This window comes from Taudactylus pleione, unplaced genomic scaffold, assembly GCF_031769625.1.
Source record: "Taudactylus pleione unplaced genomic scaffold, aTauple2 ptg000774l, whole genome shotgun sequence".
Classification (NCBI taxonomy): Eukaryota; Metazoa; Chordata; class Amphibia; order Anura; family Myobatrachidae; genus Taudactylus; species Taudactylus pleione.
Window position 1 is genome coordinate 1 of NW_028285176.1, and position 23,442 is coordinate 23,442.

Consider the following 23,442-nt stretch of genomic DNA (forward strand, 5'->3'; position numbering starts at 1 on the left):
ATAAGTTAAACTAACTGCATTAAGCACTAGGTAAAATATATAATATAGTTTTACACGAATACTGGGTGCATCAATCGCAACAGCTAGTCGGTTCACTGTCCTGCCAGCTTAGTATCATTTTATGTATGGTAACAAAGGTTATGTCCTAGAGACCATGAATTAAAGTGATTTGTTAACATGAAGACCGAGAGTGCACTGTATAACCCAGGTGCTATTTTATGTCCTGACTCTTAAAATAATTAACCAGTATATCAATATAGCAATCAATTAGGGCTCACATTTATGATGACTCTGGATATCTACTGTACATGAAAATGTTTTGCATTTGCCCATATAATTTATTTTAATATAAGAGCTTAAAAGTAAATCACTTAGCATTCCCACAGTGCATTAGGTTATTTGTGTGCATATATTATAAAGTAATAGTTATAAGTAGGCTCCAAAGTTGCTGCATATGTATGTGCATGTACACACACACACACACACACACACACACACACACACACACACACTGACTGTATGTCCGTATGGTTATAAACTCAGGCGTCACTCTATTTAGAGGGTTTTTGCACAATCGCCAACGTTTTTACTGTGTTTAGAACAAGCTGCTCCGAGTGACACAAGGGGGAAAATTTACAAAGCAATGGCTTCTGTAAGCCCAGCGTGCTTTACACTGACTGCGAGTGCCATTTTAAATATGTACCTGCAACCCGCCCGGAAGCATCAGCTTACAGTAGGCGCTGCTTCGTAAATTCTCAATATATCCAAGTCATTGTTTTGTGAGATTACACAAGGTATCCAAATCCAGGTTGTCCAATTAGCAGCAAGGCATCACAGTAATTCCATGTATATCAGTTATTTAAAACAATTGTCATACAATAAACACATCGGTATAGTCATGAATTGCATCAGAACACTGAGTATGAGTCACATCTCACCACCTGTTTAGCCAACATTTCAGGACGACTGCGTGTTTTTTTTCTGAAGGCGTAAAGGGAACAAACATAAGCATGAATCATTGCATTGATTGGATACATTGTTTAATCTCACAAAACAATGACTTGGGGGGAGACTTATCAAATCTTGGCGAGAGATAAAGTGGAGAAAGAGAAAGTACCAACCAATCAACTCCTAGCTGTCACTTATCAAACACACTGCTCTCAGCTAACATCTCCTGGAAGAAAGCCAAGGCCGAAACGTGTTGGAGACCACCAGCCACCCACCATTCTTTCCCCACCAGGCATATCACGCTCCTGACCTCCAGGCTGCCTAAGTCAGGTACGCTCATCTGCCAGGTTACCGGCAGCAACAGCAGCCACCGGCATCCCCACCCCCCGGGAGGCCACAGAGCGCATCCCAAACAACCATCCCCCACAGGCAATTCGATGCCTGCCACACACAGAGCCGGGTCGCTCACCACCTGACCACAGCCGCTCACCATCAGCGAGCTATTGCACCATCAGGTCAAGGTGCAGTGCGGACACCACACCCACCTCTGCATCCAACCTCGCTGACAAACATTCTGCAACACCTGAGTTCCAGCCATCGAACCAGCATAGTCAAGACAAAGAGGAAGGGTACGTACCCACGTCTATTCCACCGTGCAGGATGCTACCGGCACAAACTTCCTACCACCGAATCATCCCTCCCCAGTCACCTTACTCTCCCAGACAGCTCCTTAAGACTGTAGACCAAAGATCCAGCAGGGATAACGTGCTGGTCCAGAACCGCACTCACCGGAGCTCAGCCTATCACACCTCTCCCACCAGATCCCATTCTCTCCCCCACTACACCCCCCCCCCTCCCCGATCCTTATCGGAGCGGCACTGTGCCTCTCATTAAACGATCTGGCCCCACATTTTTCTTGTCTGTCACCTTTCATGGTACTACACGCCACACTATATACCACCACCCCTCCACACAAACACCACCCCCAACTCACCACACCTCATCACCCAGCCAACCCATCATCCACAAGAAGAGCGCACCCGACCAACAATTATCAATTCTACCAATATCAGGACCTGGTACTCCTGAAAGAAGGTGCAGCACTTCACAAACCCCCAACCCATCCACCACATCCACTTGCAACATACTTACTCTCCCACCCATCACCCTGCTCTCCCAACCCCACCCATCTCCATTTCTCCCCACACCATTCCACCCCACCTCACACCCCCTCCACATTATTCTCCAATTAGGGCACACCACGGATGTGCGCAGTCCACCCCAACCAACTTATCAAACACAGCCTGTAACTTGACAATTACAAGCTGATTGGTTGGTACTTTCTCTCTCTCCACTTTGGGCCTGATTCAGAGATGTACGGAATTGCAGCAGCACACAAGCGGCTGTGCAATTCCGTCCATTTAAAATGCAAATGCAGAAGGAGGTGTCACACACCTACTTGTTGCATCTGCATGATTGCAGTGCTATGACCGAGATCGCAGCCTGGGATCACCATCAGAACAATCGCGACCATCGGTCACAATTGTTGGCCCTTCGGCCAGGGTGCGGTAGCTGAAGCTTACCGTAGCCTGACTGGGTCCTGTCAACTTGTGAGGCCAGGAAGTCTGCATGCACCCACGCTGACCCTGGCCTTGCCCATCCAAGAAAACGGGGGCGACACACCCCTGTTTCTGGGAACGCTGCCCAGGAATGCCCCCGTTCCCCCTCCTAAAGGACAGGCTGCGGCTGTGGGGCTTTGTGAACGAACTCTAAGACTGAGGGCTGCGCATTCGCAGTACACCGCCTGTGCATGCGCAGTCCTCCCACCATTGGAGATGTGCACTAACCATTGGGTTTGTGTAAATTTCTGAATAAGGCACTTTATCTCTCTCCAAGCTTTGATAACCATAAGGACAGACTAGGTTAATATATGACAACGGTACCGATCTGGCTGTGTTGAATTGGAAATTAGCGCCGTGCTGTTGTAAAGTTTCCTTCATAATCGTGTGCGTGTGATTCTTTGTGCTTTTCATTTTTTTTTTACAGTTTGTTAAAACAGTGTATGAATAATTCACTAATTCATGTGAATGCATTCTTTTAATTCACAGCATATTACAGCTGGATTTTCTGCGCAGTAACAAGGGTTACGTTTGCAAATCATTTCTTTTATTTACTGCTTCCTAGCCTGGAAAATACATAGAGTTATCATAACTCTTTAGTGCTGGGAACCTTTAATACTAGTAAAATGTTTTTCTTATGGTGTCACTTGTGCAGGAAGCTGTGTTTTTAATGTATGATTTTGTAAAACAGAATTTTGTAATATATCTGTGTTCTGTAAAAGTCGTTAAGAATCCGGATATAACTGCTTGTATTTATTGTAGGTCCCTACGCAAAGCACTTGATTACACCAAGCAGAGTCTAAGGATTTCCATTGATCTTGGACAGCATGAGAAATCTGCTGAGAGGTGGATTCAAGCTGGAAAACTTTATTATCTACTGCAAGAGCACGAACTGGTGGAGATTTATCTACATGTCAGTGATATTACGGAACAACACCACAGTGAAACACAATGTATCACCATAATTAGAAATCTATGCCCCAGCAATAGTGTCACTTAATTGGATACTAATCTAATACACAAATTGAATAGAAGCACACATCCATCTAGTACAGTTTCTACAGATAAACTTAGTACTGGTTGTGATGAGGGACCAATAGACAATATGAGTGATTTACTGAGTACATGTAATATAAGGACACCATTCATTTATTAGTAATGCTAATGTCGGTCAGTCAAATATAAATAACTGCGTAATGACTGATTTATTCTGTGTTTTCATTACAGGCAGGCATCCAGGCTTCCATGAAGTCAGAGCACTTTACTGCAACATTGCGGGTGTATGAGGCTGCTGGAGATATATTCTTCCATGGGCTACAGAAGAAGGAGAGGGCTCTACCTTTTTACAAGGTGACCAGCTCTTACAGATAACAAAGTAACCTGACACGCAGCACAATATAATACAGAAACTGATCTAGCTACTGTTGAAGCAGCCTTTCATCAGAGTCTCTATTCAAGGACCTGCACTATGATTGTGAATGTAATTGTGTTTGAATTGTGACAATACTTAATTGGCACAAAAGTATGCAGTGGGCATTGCTAGTGTCATTGGCCTGTATGGTGTTGCACATATTCTGACTTTGTATAAATAAGCTTAATTGGTATTTTTAGCAATAAGGACCACTCTTCTGATTTTTTTAATCCAGTTTACAGTCTCTTGAAATACAGTTTTGTACTTTTATTCTGTTTTTAGGAAGGCGCTCTCCCACTAGCAAAGAAACTTCAGGACACCCAATCACAGCTGCGAATTTTCCACAAACTCTCTCATCTGCTAATAAGTCAAGGAGACCATAAAGCTTCACTGGAATTTGCTACCATGGCTGTCCGAATCAGCACACTTGTGGGTGGGTATTAGGAATGTTATAAATGTACAGCATACCTTTTAGGAAGACTAGGATCATGACTTTCTCCCTACAACTAGCATTTAAATGCATTGTTCCCATGACTGGGACCTCACCGTTTTTGAAACTCTTACCCCTCCTCCCTGGGCAATGGTCTGTTGTGGTATGCTCAACGGGCTGCAGAACTTTGCATGAGTCCACAGCTCCGTACCAGTGATAGTGCCATGCCATTCATTCAGCTATTGTCAGCAGTCTTCTAGTCACAAAACATGATCTGTAATGATTAGAGTATTAGGGGAAGATGTACTAAGCTCTGGAAAGTGATAAAATGGAGAGTGATAAACCACCAACCAAACAGCTCCTAACTATCATTTTTCAAACACAGGCCCTGATTCAGAGCCGGACGCTCTGAAAGAGCGTTCACTCTGAATCTGGGAGTTTTTTCTTTTGGAGCGGCCTCCCGGCCGCTCGCATAGCTGTGGGTGACCACCCACAGCTATTGCGAGCGGCCAGGATGATGGCACGATGGTCAAAACCATCGCGACCATCGGGCTTGCGAAAAGACCCTTGTGGTAGGGTCTCGTGGCCGCAACCCCCAGAGAGCTTCCGGCTCTAATAGAGCCGGAAGCTCTTCCACTGACATCACTGGTGATGTCAGAGGGGCCGCCCACAAACGGCAGGCGTTCGCATGGGAATGCCTTCGTTTGTGTAGCCCACCCCCTGCCACACCTACAAAATGGGGCGAGCTGTCGATCAACATCGACAGCCGCCCCTTTTGTAGTGAGCCACGGAGCGAGTGCTTTTTGCGCTCGCTCCGGGGCTCGCTTGCGCACTGGGCCACCATCGACCCTCTTGCGAGCGGGTCTGAATCAGGCCCAGAGTCTGTAACATGACAGTTAGGAGTTGAGTGACTGGTAGTTCATCATTTTCCAATTTATAACTTTCCAGAGCTTAGTACATCTCCCCCTTAGACTTTACATTTCCTTTATAGAAATGCAGCCATGAAAAACTACAATCCCATTGTATGTCTCTGATATTGGATAATAAAATGTGGAGGTTAAGTCCTTTTTTAATTGGTTTCCATAAACATAGCTTATTTATGTATGGTAGATTCACATAAACATTTACATTTAATCATGAAACATTAACAGTTGGTTTGTGTACTGTAAATTATAAGTAATAGGCTCCAGTGTTTTAGCATTTCCAAGCTGAAGATTTGTAAAGTAATGTAATACACTATCAGCCTCTTGTGAGTTCCGCATGATTTGAACCAGTCTTATGAAATCTAATACTTAATAAATGTGCTAGAGCAATGGTCATAGTAAAGCTATTAAATGTAAACCTGCTGCATAGGAGGCAGTCTGTAATCCTAGAATAGTGGCCACATGCACTTAGTGTTCTTAGAAATGGAATGTTAGGAATCTTTGTTTGAATTGAACGGAGAAACTGTTCTATATAGCATTGCTCTTCATCTTCCTTCTGACCACAGTGAAGGAAGTTCTCCATCCCTGATGTTTAATTGAATTTATTTTTCTATTCAGGGGATCCACTACATGAGTTGGTTGCATTCCATCGGTTGGCAGGAGTTTATTACTCCTTGCATATATATGAGGTTGCTGAGTACTGTTACCTTAAGGCACTATCTATATGTCCTTCACCAATCCAACATACTGCGGAGGCTGGCTATTATGTAAAGGTTTATTGGCGCCTGGGGGATATCGCACTGCATAGAAGAAAGGTAACACGTTATACCCATCCCAATCATGTCCTCTGTCTTCATTACCATAAGCCAAGTGGCTGCAACTTTGTGCTTTAGTTTTACCTTGCTGAAACAGTGTTGGAAAACAATCCATAGTGCAGCCCAGAAGTATTTACTTTTGAATGTTCGTTTTCAACCACATACGCCTGAAAATTGTATATCATAATATTATATTTTGGGATACTGTGCTTATGTGTAGCTGTTTATGTGTTCGCTTAGGATATACGGTGCTACTGTGAGTTCAAAATCACTTCGACAAAAAATATCACAATATATTCAGGGCCAGTGCAAGGTTTCTCTGCACCCTAGGCAAAACTTCAGCTTACTGCCCCCTCCTCACACACACACCCCAATACCAACTTTCCAGCCCCTCAGGTTAAAGGGTGGAGGTGTCATCTTAGAAGTTCCACAGCCACCGCCTGAATTAAGCACAATAATGATGCCTCTCTCTCAGACACATCCTTAATTTTAAGATAGGCAGACTCAGGGGCGCCCCCGAGATTCTGCAGCCCTAGGCAGCTGCCTAATGGTAGAGTTGTCCCTGAATATATTTTCTGTATAGGCACAAATTAATCAAGCACATGAATAGAGATTATTATAGCAGGCAGTGGTTCCACCGCACAGAGATACTACTAAACAACCTTACTCTAAAAGTGTTGTAGTCACCATACTCTGGATTGCTGTCCCAGTCACCGAGCTACACTATTCACCCTATCAGTTACCTAGGATCCGATAGCAGAGTCTACAAAGTCTGCGAACAGGGCCGGCTTGAGGCATGTTCGACCAGCTAGTGATAAAGTGCTGGGCTCTCCCCCAGCGTGACGTTACATGGGAGGCATGCCATGTGGGCATGCCCTCAAATGATGGCATGGTTTATGATAAATAGTTCGCACCCCCATTTTTGGTCACACGCGACTAGGGGGTGAATAATACCCATCCTGCACAGGGCGCGCCTACCCCTGGAGCCGGCCCTGTCTGATAAGGCAACAAAGTCTGCTAAGGTTTGGTAAATCTTAGACTACAGTATAATTCTATACAAGTCCAACAGGAGCCACTAGTCAGCCTGTTCAAAGTAGAATGTAGAACCTTCTGTGCAACCTCTTTTACATCCGGTATGGTTCCCACAGTGGTTTCTTTGCTGATTAATTGAGATAGCTGTTCCCTGCTAGATTATATATTTGCATAAAGGAGTAGTCACTGACCAACCCCCACATCCTCAGGTAAAAGTAGGCACCCACTGGAGTTGGCTCCAGGAGGTGTATAAGAGGTGGGGCATAGAGCAAAGGACACCTATTTTGTCAGGCAATAAAAGATAACCACTTTAACCCATATCATGTACATGAATTAACCCAATAATGCAATTTAGGTGTAAATGGCAGTCCAGCTGACTGACAATTCTGGTATGACATGAAAGGAAGTATAACAAAGTTTAGTTAGTGGCCAGCACAGTTTCCATGGAAGGTTGGTTGCCCTAACAAGCCCAGCTCTTGTAGGGAACATTTTTTTGTCAAATTATTGATGCCTGGTGACATTTAAGGACATGTGAAGAAGTTTCCGGCTCAGGAGGATTGGCAGCCATGCATAGCGTTCACAGCTCTATGGATGGGAGATGTCGGAATATGGCCCTTGGTTGGATTAGGTGCAGCATCTATGCAGTTAGACGGCATAATAAATACTAACTCTCTACCTCTGCAGATTTATAATGACTGCCGCATTTAGGTCTTTGCTGTTGGAAATGTCATCATTCATCATCAACTTTTATTTTTAAGGTGTCTCGTTGTCTCAAAGCTCTGCAGCAGCTGACAGTTAGAAAATCCAAATTCTTCCAAATACAAATCTACTTAGAGAGAGAACAAGTGTTAACGAGACTGTCTTAGATGAAGGCGTGAGAGGTTATGAAAGAGGTGGGGAGGTGCAGGTCAGAGGCAGATCTGAGCAGGAGCTTTTATATCATGACAGGGTCAGAGATGTATGAAGGGAATGAGTTGACAAAGGCTTTGAAGATGAGTGTGAATATCTGTTATTGGATCTGGAGGAACGTGGGAGGCAGTGTAGAGATTTGGTGAGTGGATGTGGAGCAGCACATTAGGAAGATCTGGCTTGCTGCTACATTAAGTAATGTAGAGGGAAAGGAAAGATAGCAGGAGGTTGCAGCAGTCAGAGCAGGAGATAATGAAATAGTGGGATAACAGCTTTGGTAACATCTAGAGTGAAAATGGGTGTCTTCTGGCAGTGGTGGAGAGAGGAGGAAACATGATGTGAAAGACCATAGGGGAGAGTAGTAACACTGGGAGTAGGGAAGATAATGACATTGGTTTTGGACTTTAGTCATTGACCATGGAAATCATCCATTTTAAATACAAGATAAAAGTGGATTTTCAATAGGGGGGGGGGGGACTTTGACCAAATTGCTTCTCAGAATTGGGAACCTACTGATACAGTAAGTCACCAACAGGAACTGAGCTTGCTGTGACACTATATAAATACCAGCTATTCTTATTCTGTGTAGTACAAAGCAGGAGATACTTAGAATCGGTGAAACCTGATGGGCTGAGCTATAATGATGAGTTTTGGCTTTTTAAAGATTAAAGTAAATTACAATATGTGGAAATTTGAAAGTACGTCAAAGTGCATACACATTTAATTTCACACAAACACAGGAGACTGACAGCTTGGTAGACTTGCTTTTCAGAACCGCATTGGGAGGATTGATTAATACATCGGATGAAGTTATGTCGCAGTACTGTAAGCAGCTTAGTGATCTTTATTAGGTCATATAATAATGCTCTAGTTGTGGGAGGAGCTTTAGCTACATGTATTTCAGTGGGAAGGAAATACTGCGATGCTTAACAGCATGGTGGTATATCTACTTATCACTAAATTATTTATTTTACCTTCATGATTCATATCTGAAAATGTTAATTTTGGAGTTTGGACTAAAGAATATATGTAAGATCTGGATACAATAATGAGGCATCCGTTATATTTAATATGCATAAAAGGTGGAAAATCAGATTTTAACAACAACGGGACTAACAAAGTAAGCATTTAATTTTTTTAATTATGATACCCCTGTGATTTGATGCTTGAAAAAGTAAGAATAAAATAATGGATGATAGATCTTCCTGCAGGACATGGCGCAGTGGCTGTCCTGATGTGCGTACAGTAACCGATCTACGTGTTTTACAGGATGCTGAGGATGCAGCCACATACCTCTGCTTGGCCCTGGCAGCTGCTATTGAATTCGGGAATGAAGAGTATCAGTTGGTGCTGATGGGGAAACTTTCAGACCTGTACAGCAAGATCCTTTGTGATGAAGAGCAAGCAGACCTGTTCATTAAACAAATTCTACAACTTGGCAATAACCAAGTATGTACATGAAACTTTGCCATACAGGACAAAAAGAGAAGAGCTCAATTCCCTTCTGTGTCACATAAACAATGGAAACCTCAGAGAGCACACACAGCCTGAGTGTTAAAATAGTTACTAACCAATGAAGTTATGATTAGCTAAAGATTATCTCCCATTTATCAGTATGGGCCATTACAGGAGTTGAGTCATTGCACAGAGCCCTTACGCACTGATAGCATCTCAGGTATAAAGAGGATAATGGTATTATTATCCACATAATACTAGAGAGATCGGCTAAGCATTCTGCATGCACTGTTTACTTTCAGCTTAGAACTCTGATCTCATATAAGAATCATCAGATGTTCTATTTGCCAGAAGGGCAATGTTGACACAAAGGAGCATTGCAGCTCTAAGATGTTGTATCATTTTTAAACAAATCTGAAAGGACTATCTAATGTACATTGTAACACTATATGTAATATGTAAATAAGAAGCAGTGATGTGTTTAATGTATCACCAGCAATGAGCGCTAAAACTGTCACTTTGCACTGATGCACTTAAATCAGAATCACCAATTAAAATGCATATAATACAGTATATACTGAAAATAATTTGCTTAAAAACAAATTCAACACAATATTGACATCATACAGCAAAGTCCTAAAGTATCTAAAGTCATTAAATGAATACATGTATTTCCCCACATTTACTGGCTAGAATCATAAAACTGCTCAGTGACTTATGCCCTATTGTAAAGCAGCGTAAGGTTATAAGTGGTCCCTTTTATAACATATGCAAAAGCAGAAAATGTACATTTTCACTGTACATAGGATCCAGATGGCAAACTGCATTAAATGTAATAGACAAATCTATTCACAAGTGATAATGCCTGGTCTCTCCAGCATCCAAGGCTACCTGCTGCGCACCAAGCCCCAGTCCTGTTTACAGAAGACCAGTGCTGAAGCCTCTCCTGGGCAGGAGCCAGACCGGCACATAATCAGATGCCCACCCAAATCTTGCTGTGCTCCCAGCGATGCACTGTTCCACCCATGATTTGCATCAGGTCTTCAATGGTTGTATTGGAAGAGTACATGTAATAGTCCAGTCTATTCATGATTGGTCAATATAAGCATCATAATATAGAAGAATTAACTACAGTTAAAATATGGTATTTCGCCAAAATGCACTTTCGTCAATATACACTGTATACTTAGAGGATATGTACCTTGACTTATACCTTGTCATAGAAAGAAAGCACACATGCACATCGTACATTATTGTGTGTTTTGATAATAATACAAATCCATATTCTGTATATAAGTAATAAATATCTTGAAACACATTACTACTGATGATTTCCTACAGTAGTAGAATACTGTATATTGAACTAAACTATATTAGTTGACAGAATGAATAATGATCATTTGTGAGTGTTATCAGTACAAAGAGTTTAACAGTTAAGTCAACCAGCTTATTTGAAAAATGTATAACAAAAAAAACACCTTTTAGATCTAAATCAAATGTATATGCATTTTGTGGACATTACTGATGGGGCTTTCATGTTCAATAATGTCTTGGTCCAACATTGTCCCTGTAAGATATGATACTGGGAAGAGCATTATATGTGGCTACTGATTTGGATTGCACATTGTTCCTGATCAATCAGACCTCACTTATAATGCACATCTACAGTCCCAGGAAATGCTAAGTACGCAGAAATTACAAATCACTCCAAATAATACATATATACAGCACATTTATTACAGTCTGGTATCAGGGCACTGTTACCAGAGATAACCTATGCATTATTATATGGATGTATTCGTGCGAGCGTTGAGAACTAATAGACTTGAAAGAAAATAAAGAATCATTGTATATAACCAAGAATAGATTAGGCTTGTGCCTAAGGTGCCTAGAGTTAAAGGTGCACCATGCTGCTATGCTCAGTTGACATTTGAGTCTACTTTGTACCTAACAAAGCATTGTACTGTAAATAGCTTAGCTAATTGTCTTTCTGCAAAGTCTTCTGATGGCCGCGATCACTTCTGGCCCAATCGGTGCCTTTTCTAGAACTTACAATGTAAATAATGCAACTAATTTCAGACTTTACTGTGTTGTGAATATTATATTGGAGCTGAATTGATTTATGAGCTGAAAAAAAGATAATACATTCATTTCTGGGGTAAATTTTCTAATTGTAAATTGGTGTATTTAAGTGGGGTGACACTTTTTTTTTACATTTCTTCCCATTTCTACAAACAGAACCGGTTAGATATTATATTTGGTGAATCTATTTACAGCTGCTCTAACCCAATTCCCCCCCCCCTTATATTTGTATAATGTAAATATTAATAGTTAAATGTGTAAAATATTCTTGCTATAAGTATTTGCCTAGTTTCTATGATACTTATAAGCCGTTTGCAGAGCTCCCCATCCTTACCCTTTTCTATTTTTCTCTGATCTCCCAAGCTCTGCTGTCATATACATACTACATACACACAGTATCATTGTATTAAGCAGAGCTAAGCTAAGATTTCAGTTTCATATCTATTTAAGTGCATGGCTTTCACATAATTGAACATGATTAAAAGCAAAAGTGATAAGTGAAGAGCCACAAAAACAATTGATCATCTCCATTTGCAATGAGTTTTATTGCATTGTGTACTATAGAAGGAAATATGTAACTATATAGAGGTGATGTCACTACTGCACCCCCACATCCAAGGAATAACTTTGATGCACTGACACAAGAATGGTTCATTGGTTCTGCTGTCATTTTGTGTTTGGTGTGATTGGCTGCTGCTTATCTTGCATGTTGTATATAGAATATGTAATTAGCTGAATACGGAGGTGTACATTTTTCCTCATGTGTTTTAATCTCAGTAACTACCGCATGATGCAGTAAACAGCAGTTTTCATTTAATAATTTATTGCATGTAATGTTTTTTCTACAGTCATGGTGCTTTTTGTATTTTGTATCACATTTTAATAAACCAAAAGTATACAATGAACATATTAAAGGCTAATTTCATGGTAACAATATTTTTTTTAACCATATGCCATATCCCCAACTACAGAACTGTGGTGTTTGTCATAACACCTGCAACTCACCCTTACTGGAGATACAATAATGTTTGTCTAGGTAACCCATGAACAACTGAAATACAAACCAAGCTTCTGTTAGCTGTTAATTCAGCCGCCTTTTGGACTGCGACCCAGCATGAACTAATAAATCTCAAAAACTAACACTACCCTTTCCGGCTGCTGTTAGTATGGACCAGCAGCTGGAGCCCCAGAAGAGGCAAACTATATCAATGCGCAGGCTGCCTGTTGTATGAACCCCCCCCCCCTGTACAATTTCTGGTTGGAGGGAGCGTTATTAAAATTTTTTATGGTGGAATTACACGTTTTTTTTTACAACCAATATGTGGGGGGTCTCCATCTAGCTTATAGTTAAATATTGGCACTTGTAGTTCCACTAACTACAGGTAGACTAAAAAACTGAACAATATTGAATGACAAGTTACTGATTGGTGAGGTTCTGTTTCTATATTTAACATTTCTGTACATTAAATCCCATAATATAAGAATATTTTTAAATTGCATGTATGAAAGTTCTGTTTGTGTTCATGTAATTGCAATGATGGTTCTCTGTAAATAAACAACATTTGTGTATTTTTAAGAGTATGTGAAGTCTTGATTCATGACGTACATGTCCCTGGCTGTTTGGTTGTTACTGATTTACATGAAATATCTTCAATGTCATAATTAGGGGTGTGCACCGGCCACTTTTCATGTTTTGGTTGTGGATCTGGATCTTTCTTCATGTTTTGGAGCTGGATTGGTTGTGCCAAAACCACCCTTCTGGGTTTTGTGCTTTTGGATCTGTATTTTTTTTGAAAAAAGCATAAAAACAGCTAAAATCACAGAATTATTATTTTTTCTTCCTACGCTATTATTAACCTTGATAACATTAATTTCCACTCATTTCCTGTCTATTCTGAACATATCACACATCACAATATTGTTTTTAGTAGAGACGAGCAGAATCGGTTCCCTGAGAACCGAACCCACACGAATTACGGGGATCTGAGGCAGATACGAGTCGGCTCGGGTTTTCCCGCCTGACTCTGATCTGAAAACGAGGCAAAACGTCATCATCTCACTGTCGGATTCTCGCGGGTTTTGGTTTCTATAAAGGTCCCGCGATTCGCCACCATTTTTCATTCCGGCTGTGAAGAGGAAGGGAGCTGGGAGCTGTGCTGTTGTGTTATTGTTAATTGCTGATGCTGTGCATAGGGGCTGGCTGTTGTCTATAGCGGGGCTGGCTGTTGTGTCCATATGGGCTGACTGGCTGTCGTTGTCCTGTCCTTAGGGGCTTGCTCAAGGCTGTCATTGTCCTGTCCATAGGGGCTGGCTGTTGCACTTGTCCTGTCCTTAGGGGCTTGCTGGCTGTAATTGTCCTGTCCATAGGGGCTGGCTGTTGTACTTGTACTGTCCATAGGTGCTGGCTGGCTGTATTGCTGTGTTGTCCAGGCGGGTGCTCTGTCCTTCAGGGGTGCTCTTCACCCACCCCCAGTGTGAAAAAAATAAAATAAAATTAGTGTTAGCCACACTTGTCATCAGTGCAGGGATGCTGTGCTGCTGTCTGTTAAGGGGCTTTCACCCCAGTGTGCTGCTGCCTATTTTTAGGGGTTCACCGCAGTGTTAAAAAATAAATAAAATAAACAATTTTTTTTGTGTGGCATGTTAGCCACACCTGTCATCGGCGTAAGTGCGCAGGGGTGCTGTGCTGCTGTCTGTCGATGGGCTGCTGCCCATAAAATAAACAATTTTTTGTGTGTGCGTGTTAGCCACACCTGGCTGTCACTGTCATTGGCGTAGCTGTGCAAGGGTGCTGTGCTGCTGTCTGTCGAGGGGCTGCTGCCCAAAGAATAAACAACTTTTTGTGTGTGCGTGTTAGCCATACCTATCATCGGCGTAGGTGCACAGGGGTGCTGTGCTCCTGTCTGTCAAGGGGCTGCTACCCAAAATAATAAAAATGAAAACAACAATATTTTTTGTGTGGTTGTGTGCGTAGTGAGTATGGAGGACAGTCACATGACCAGAGAGCAGGAACCACATACCAGTCTTGTAGCTGCCGTCAACATCATTTATGAAGGCCAATGTACCAGGGCTTAAGTCAGGCCAAAAAGTCAGGCTAAAAAAAATCAACTTTTACCCTGTTTAAGCAAAAAAAATGTAAAGCTAAGTCAGCTTTAGAGAAACAAAAAATTGGCAATATGCCATTCAATACACGAAGTGGCAAGGAAAGGATAAGGCCTTGGCCTAGTTTATTTATGACTGGTGGTTCTAGTGATAATTTAAGCCCCTCTGCTTGTAGGAGAGGTACAAAAAAAATGTAAATTGTTAAGACGAGTAAGACATCGGAAAAATCAGAAATCCCAGAGGAGAGTCCAAGTGTGTCCACGGTTGCCATGTGTGAGCCTGACCTTTCTAATACTGTAATTGAAGAGGATCCTCCTTTCACCATTTGTGTGCCTTCTGATGTAGAAATTGAGGATGCTTCTGTGGAATTGCACGAGGAGGATATTTATGCAGTTGGCGATGACAAAAAGGATTATGAGGATGTTGATGAGGATGTTTGTGTAAAACCTGTAAATCAGGCAACAGTGTTGCCCATGGTGGGAAAAATCCCATTGTTGGCATGCCTGGGCAAAGGACCAAAATATCCAATTGTCATGTGTGGAATTATTTCCACCCAAATCCGGACAACCATTGCCTAGCCATTTGTAACTATTGGCAAGTAACAGTGAGTAGAGGTAAGGACCTTAATCATCTTAGAACCTCCTCCCTGTTACGTCACTTGCAGCGCATTCATCAAATTGGAAAGGGTATTTTAAATTCTAAAAATTTGGGATCAAAAAATCAAACAACAATCAACCCAGTGTCACCTAGCTGCTCCCTTCTATCTGGATCCAAGCGCCTGCAGCCTCCACCACCAACACCTGCACCATCAACATCCTCATTTGTGAGTAATCCTGCATCCAATTTCATAAGCATCACTGACTCCTCTCCTATCTGTGATTCCTCAGAAGGATCCTATAGTGCTACGCCTGTTGCTGCTGCTGGGGGTGGATCTTCATCCAAGAAAGGGACCAAGAAGACTACTACTAGGATTAATGTAGAAAAACAATTGACTATTAAACAGTCCTTTGATAGAGGAAGTAAGTATAACAGCTGTCACCCAGTTTCACAGCGGATCACTGATGCCATGACGGCTGTGCTGGTATTAGATGGTGAAATAATAAAAAATGAGGATGATAGTGTGGAGGAAGTGCAAAAGGAGGATGAGGGGGATATTTTTGTCCTATCTACGCAGTGGTGTCCCTCCCCGCGGTGTCACCTGGTGCGGGGAGGGATGCTGTGCGTGCATCGGGGCCTTGCGCTGCCAAAGAGGGGTGTGGCCTGAACCCTGGTGGTCCCATTCTTGTTACTGCAGGAAGGTGCAGAAGGTGTCTTGTGGCAGTGCTGTCTCCCTTACAATGTCAGGAACCAACGGCTGCACTCAATGCTACAGTGCAGCACTCGGCTCCTGTCACTGAAGGGGAGTCTGCACCTTGGTGTCACCCTTCATCGGGTAACACCCGGGTGCGGGCCGCACCCCCCTTGTGATGCCACTAATCTGATGCTAATGTGGATGTTGATGATGAGGATGTGGTTTGCTTAAATCAGCCACCAGTTCTTGCTAATGATAAAAAGAAAGCCAGAAAAGCCACGTCTTGGGTGTGGAATTATTTTAATCTAAATTCTGACAACAGTTGTGAAGGCATCTGTTCCATTTGTAAAGCCAAAGTTAGCAGAAGAAGGGCCGTTAACCATCTAGGCACCTCCTCCCTGTTACATAATTTGCAGCGAGTTCATGCAATTTGTTTAACAAAATTATCATTTGTAAATTAATAACAAGCAGTCAGTATCGGCTACCAGCAGCCTGGACCAGCACATCCAATCTCCACCACCAACACCCTCATCATCAACCTCCTCCATAATAATTGAAGGTAGTCCTTCCAAAAAATGTTTTGTGGGGACCCAAACAAACCAAGGACTTCAGCTATGAAAGTGTCAGTCCTAGTGGCTAAAGTGCTTGGTTTGATAAACTGTGCAAGTCCTTTTTAATATCCCACATAAGAGTGGGTGGGAGGGACAATTCCATCTTGCATCTCTTTACTTTACATTTGGCACAATTTGGGGCATTGTCGTCTGACATTATTATAGCTTATTAAACTGCCATCCAGTCTGCCACTACTGTGTGGCAAGGTTTCATAGATGTCCTATATATTTTTAAACTGCCGTGCATTTGTGCCGCTGCTCTGTTGCTTACTTTAGCCAGCCAGCTCGCTGCAGCCTATGTTGGTGAAAAATAGTGAAATCAATATTGTGAGCTGTGAGGTAGTTAAAAATGCCTAGAAATGCCTGAAAATCATTGTTATTAAGGTTAATATTACTGTAGGAACAAAAACAGGCCCAAATGATGTGGTTTTAGCTGTTTATATAATTTTTTGGCAAAAAGACAGATCCAAAGCCAAAACCAAAAATAAAAAAAACACAAAGGAAAAAAATCCAAAACCAGATTCAGATCCAAAACCAGGGGAGAGTTTTTAGGCCAAAAGGTTGCACCGAGGTAGCTGGATGACTATGCTAAGCGACACAAGTGGGCGGCACAAACACATGGCCCATCTAGGAGTGGCACTGCAGTGGCGGACAGGATGGGAGTTTGAAAAACTAGGCCCCAAAAGGCGCAGCACGGTGACTTATCGCGTCACCCATCGACTGCTGCTGCTGGGCACACAGGACGGGACTCGGGAGAGAGATGGGCGCCACCAAGGCTAATAGGACGCTGTTCGTGGGGAACTTAGATCCTATCAGACCCCAACGAGGAGATCCTGTTCAAGCTGTTTCTGCAGGCTGGTCCTGCAATTAACGTTAAAATTCCAAAGGACAAGGATGGAAAGTTGAAACAATTTGCTTTTGTCAATTTCAAACATGAGGAGTCTGTTCCCTATGGAATGAGTTTGTTAAATGGAATCAAACTGTTTGGGAGGCCGCTGAGAATTAAATTCAGATCAGGAAGCAGCCATGGCTCTGCAGAAGCAGATAGCACAGCCTACTAACCACAAGGAAATGGCAGTTTTACTGGAAACAGTCCATCAACACGACTGCAGGCATGATGGCAATGGGGAGTTCACAAAATACTCTGAACTTTCACCTCCTGTTCCAAACTATCAGAGATCTTACTCTTCTCCAGACAATCTTCAAAGACAAGCAATGATAAATAACTTCTATAGGTTGGAATTCTATCAGTAAGATATTGCCACAAGACTAAAAAAGTCCAGGTAAGGCTCTAGAAACATGACAGTAAATGTACTTACTATATTGGCCGGTTCAGCTGCCAGATCTCAATCTATACTAATATTATAAGAACGTTGTGCCTGTCTGTTCCAAGTTGGTGCACAAACTACTGAACCGATTTTCATGAAAGCTGCATAATTTTGAAGTGGAAACTCCTGGAAATAACTTGCACTTTGCTTCATCTCGATTCGTCAAGTTAAAGGGAACATTAGAGACATCTTTACGGTGGATCTGACCAGTATCCAAACACTACACTGGTAATGACACACTTGGACATTTTTGTTAGTTATGCTTTTGTCAAACTCTACATAGCCCACAGTTCCATCACCATGCCATACCTATGTGAGAATACCCCATTATGGCACAGCTGCACTTCCTCATTCAGCAGGTACTACCTACACAGGCTGGTTGAAGGGGCCCGGATCAGCTGCTTAGGGGAACATTGTCCTCTTTTGCAGTGTTACTGAGGCAGTAGAGGTTCCAGAGGGGGAGGAGCTATCAGTGTGATCGCCCCAACCTGTAATACTTCTGTATAGCAGCACAGCCACACATCGGGCAGGGAGTGAGGGGACTGCTGTTTCTAGGACTGTGGAGGGTCCAAGGAGGCTGCTACTGCTGAACAGCAGCAGTCTCCTCTCTCTCCCTGACTGATGTCGCTGCCGATGCTGTACTGTGGCCCGTGGTAGTATACAGTACAGATAAGAAGTGTAAAGGTGCATACACATGGTCCGATATGTCAGATGTAACGATACTGAATCAGAACCTCTATACACACCTTCCTATACCTTCTAATGTCCTGCCTATACCTTCTAAAGATGACGCTACTTTGCGTACGCAGTCATACCATAAATAAAGACTTAGACGTGGAATCTGTGGTTCCAAAGCACAAGTGTTATTCAGTTAAAAGTTCAGACAGTTACACGCAATTGATCTAGACACAATTTAGGCCCAAAAGGAAAATTATACAGACCCAAGTACAGTATATATACGCAGGCGCTTCCGGACCCGGAGATAGGCATCAGCAAGTGACCCCTAGTCATACAGCATTCAGCACGAAGACTGAGAACCAGCGTTCATGCACACATATTTATACCCCCCCAGAATAAACAGGACAATAGGGAAGTTTGTTGCTGATGTCATTGGTTCCCAGGGGAGAAGCATCTGTTACAGAACAGGCTGGTTCAAATAGACTCTCCCTGCCTCTAACAGCTGGGGATCTTACTCTTCACGCCCCCTGCAACATTCTAACAGTTGTTCATGAAATATACATTTTGTTGCTTGTAGGCTCTGCGATCCATAACTTGAGTTTGCATGATGCGACCTCCCCACCGATAACACCGGAATACTGTAAAAAGAGTACGCATCAGTACAAGACCAAACACGACTTGTTTAGCATGTATAATACCTTAGTTATCAAATACCTTTATTTCTCAGCATTTAAACTAACTGAACCAACTTAAATCATACACTTTAAAGCTTATTGAACCTTATGTGTGAATATGTAATGTGTGGGTATTCAGGGTTTGATATAAGGACGCTAGTTAACTTGGGGCAGATGCGTGTGCATAGAACTAATAAAACAGCGGTTTCATATAAAGTCCTATGCATTCGCTAATATGCGACTAGTTAACAGCGCAATTGTGCGTATTAATGTGTGTATGAGAAATGGTGAAAAATGCAATCGCATGGTGCTAATAGTATCATCGCCACATGTACTAAAATGTGAGTTTATCTAAAATGGCGCTTATTCGGCCATTCGCAAAATGGCGTCTTGCGATCTCATTTTCAAGATGGCGTCTTGTGGCCAGTCGCAAGATGACGTCGTCGCGATTAAATTTTAAACTGAACTTGTCTCAGCCAATTATTCAGCTTCGACAGTCCACTTTTTGATAGCAAACAACATGCTATCACAATCTGCTATTAGAATTTAATTTATGCTTACATTTACATATTATTTGGTGTTATTATGGGATGGCACAAGGTGGTTCTTAATCCATCAATAATGTGTCTCTGGGCGGGGGCATAAAACTACTATTATACGCACACCGCGGATCTTGGAAGATCATGTGAAAGGTGTGGGAATGCACCAGTCTTATAAAAGCAGTCTTGAAGGGGAATTGAGACTTTACATTATCTGAGCTGTTCTTTGAATAACATATCAATAATACATTCTATGCATGTCTAAATATAATACATTAAATAATGGTGTTTCCTAGCTCAGGGTTGTAATGCAGTTCTGTATTTAGCTTGGTATTCCTACTGGCCACCATCATGATTTCATTCTTTCATTTTACTCTATTTTTAAATTTTCCACACTTCAACACAATAGGAACACACCAGACACATATGCCAATTATTATGATGACAATTAGTATAAGGATTAAGAATTTGCCTATGCTGGCGATCACTTCCTTGACCCATTCCCCTAGACCGGAGAACCGTTTCACTGGGTTCAGCCATGACACCCATCCTTCTATCTTTTCCCCTACTTCAGCCACTGAAGCATTATGGTTCTTACGAAATTCCCATTTTAGCTGCAGAATTTCATCCATCTTCCGGTCTATCACCTCCTTAGGGTCGCTGGTATCATTGGTGACATAGGTGCAACATTTTACTCCAAATTGGGTGGCCAATGTTACGCAATACCCTCCAGTAACAGTTAAATAATTCAACACTAGCCTGTGTTGCACCAGTTCTTTCTTGTATGCTTTCAATTCTCTCCCTGTATACCTGAATGTGTCATCGTACATCTCGGTGATATTATCTATCAATTTGGCAAGTTCCTGGATATATCTAAAATTTAATGTACCCCAAGCGATCCTAGTGGGGTCCAATGCGACCAGAACTTGAAAGCCAGTTGTCTCACTGATTAACGGAGTGGCTTTATGTATATCACCAGGTACCATATTTCTTTTGCCTCTGTGTTCATATTGTGTGTGAAGATATGGTGACTTTGTGTTTTTATGTATACCCAGCATTTCAACATGTGTGAGGGTCATAACTTCTGGGACTATTCTTCCCAGGTAACACAAACCTTCGGAACTCGGGGAGAGCCATTTATACGCTTTTCTTCCACAGATGAAATATACATTATCAGGGAGAACATAAGGAATGGTATGCATCATTATCATTAAGCACATTTCCCTTGCAAACAATCCTATTTCTGGTTCTTCCATCTGGTACATGCAAGTTTCTGGCTGTATTATTTTAGCACAATAACCATTTGGCACCTTACCAATAGTTTCTTTGGTGGAACTCAATGTATATCGATACCTAAAATGTTTCCCACCAGACTTAATGGAGCGCAGCAGGTCATGGTCTATGGACTCATAATCAGCTCTTTGTGAGAAGGTCATCGTCTGATTATTCCCCGTCACTTCCCAACTCCCGGGTTTATTGTGGTTGGTTATGTTTAGACACAAGAGTGATCTATCTACTTGGAATTGATGGAATTTGAAATGAAGTGGTTTGGATGAGAGGAATTTTCCATCCAATGTTTTCCCTTTTTGCAATTCTAAAATTTCCGTGATATTCAGCGGAAATGGCACCAACCCTACGTTATGCTGTCCCTGTGGCACATGTGAACACACCCAGCAATCAGTTTGATTTAACACTTTGCCTACCATGCTATGATAATCCTCTAGAGGATACCCACCCCAGTATGGATTATATTTAGGTTGGCACTGTTGGATACAGTTCTCATCAACTAGGGACCCACAAAGCTCACAAATACAGGAATCTTCAGACGATAAACCTCCACACCTTCCCCGAGTATCTGGAATGACAGCTCTCTTAACAATAACAGTACTAAGATTGGTCAGACACTCCCCTGATTGGCATTGCACTCCTCCTGATTCCACTCCATCAGCACTGCCATCAGCTCCCGTTTCCTCAATCAGTCCCCCATCACAGACACTGGATATCCCGGACTGACCAGGATGGTGAACACTCTAAAAGAGAATATGAAAATGAACACAGCAGGCCCGTCCATTGTCACAACAAGACCTGCAAATTTCTCTCAGTTCAGGTATCTTACTACGACCTTTTCAATCATCCCGCAACAAGCTCGCGAGCGACAGGTCCACGCTATCAGCTTTGTCTACGACTTGTTTCTCTGCCGGTTGATTGACCTTTTTGCAGTGAGTGGAATGGACCCAGGTATCTCTCTCGGCCACCTTCAAAGATGTAGTACTCGTCAGCAGCACCTGGTACGGACCTTCCCACCGATCAGTCAAACAACCTGAACGCAAGAAATTTCTGATCATTACATATTCTACTGGTTCAACATCATGACAGTTCGTTTCAGGCATATCATTAGACAACAATTTCAGTTTCTGCTGCTGTTGCTTTAACTGCTTACTCATTGATATAAGATACTTCAGTTACCTCGTTGTTACCCTTTAGATCTTCCTGTGGACTTACAATGAAATGAGGTTGTCTACCGAACAATATTTCAAATTGGGACAGATTCAGAGGAGATCTAGGAGTGATCCTTATGCTATGTAGGACCAAAGGTAACGCTTCTGGCCATCCTAGTCCAGTCTCAGTCATGATTTTGCTTATTTTTAATAGTCCCGTTCATCCTCTCTACCTTTGCACTGGCTTGCGGTCGGTAGGGGGTGTGAAGTCAGCTATTAATACGCATCAGCTTACACATATTTTGAAAAACATCACCTGTGAAATGGGTACCCCTATCACTCTCGATGATTTTAGGGATACCATACCTGCATACAAATTCCTGAACTATTTTCTTGGCAGTAAATGCAGCAGTATTAGTGGCCGCTGGGTAGGCCTCAACCCAGTTAGAAAATACGTCTGTGCACACTAATGCATACATAAGGTTCCTGCAGGGTGGTAATTGGATGAAATCAATTTGTATCTCCTGGAAAGGTCCATCAGTCAGTGGAATGTGGGACGGTTCAGTAGGGATCACTTTCCCCATGTTCTTTCTCAAGCAGGTCAGACAGGACATTGCTATCTTCTCTGCTTGTGAAGAAAAACCTGGTGCGCACCAGTATGCCCTCACCAACTTGCACATACCCTGTTTACCCAGATGAGTCAGACTGTGTGCTGCCTCAGCCAGGCTGGGGTAATATGTCTTGGGGGCTACTGGCTTACCATGTCCATCCCTCCAGAGCCCAGAGGACTCTTGCCCACATCCCTTGGACTTCCAAATGGATTTTTCCTGAATTGAACACAAATTTTGCATCTCAATTAATTTCAACATATCAATAGTTTGGAATGACATAATTGTTTCAGTTGGAGAAAACATTTTTAACCCTGCTGCCCATTTTGCAGCTTCATCGGCTCTGTTGTTGCCCAGTGACACCGGGTCATCCTCGCATGTGTGGGCTTTGCATTTAATTACTGCCACTGCTTTGGGCAGTTGGATTGCTTCTAAAAGATGTTTCATGTGTCAGGAATGTGCAACTGGTGTGCCTGCTGCTGTCATAAAATTTCTCAGACGCCATAGAGCCCCAAAATCGTGCACCACCCCGAACGCATACCTCGAGTC

The 23,442-nt window shown here is 42.4% G+C and overlaps 1 protein-coding gene across 1 annotated transcript; it reads left to right on the plus strand.

Moving 5' to 3' along the window:
- Nucleotides 1–3,329: 3,329 nt before the first annotated feature.
- LOC148475857 (SH3 domain and tetratricopeptide repeat-containing protein 2-like) lies at nucleotides 3,330–13,340 on the plus strand (the record flags this gene model as incomplete). The annotated part of the gene is made up of 5 exons (XM_088457641.1): nucleotides 3,330–3,480; nucleotides 3,795–3,917; nucleotides 4,261–4,411; nucleotides 5,950–6,146; nucleotides 9,357–13,340. Coding segments are annotated over 5 exons (814 nt in total), but the record flags the coding sequence as incomplete, so codon positions are not given.
- Between the last annotated feature and the right edge of the window lie 10,102 nt (nucleotides 13,341–23,442).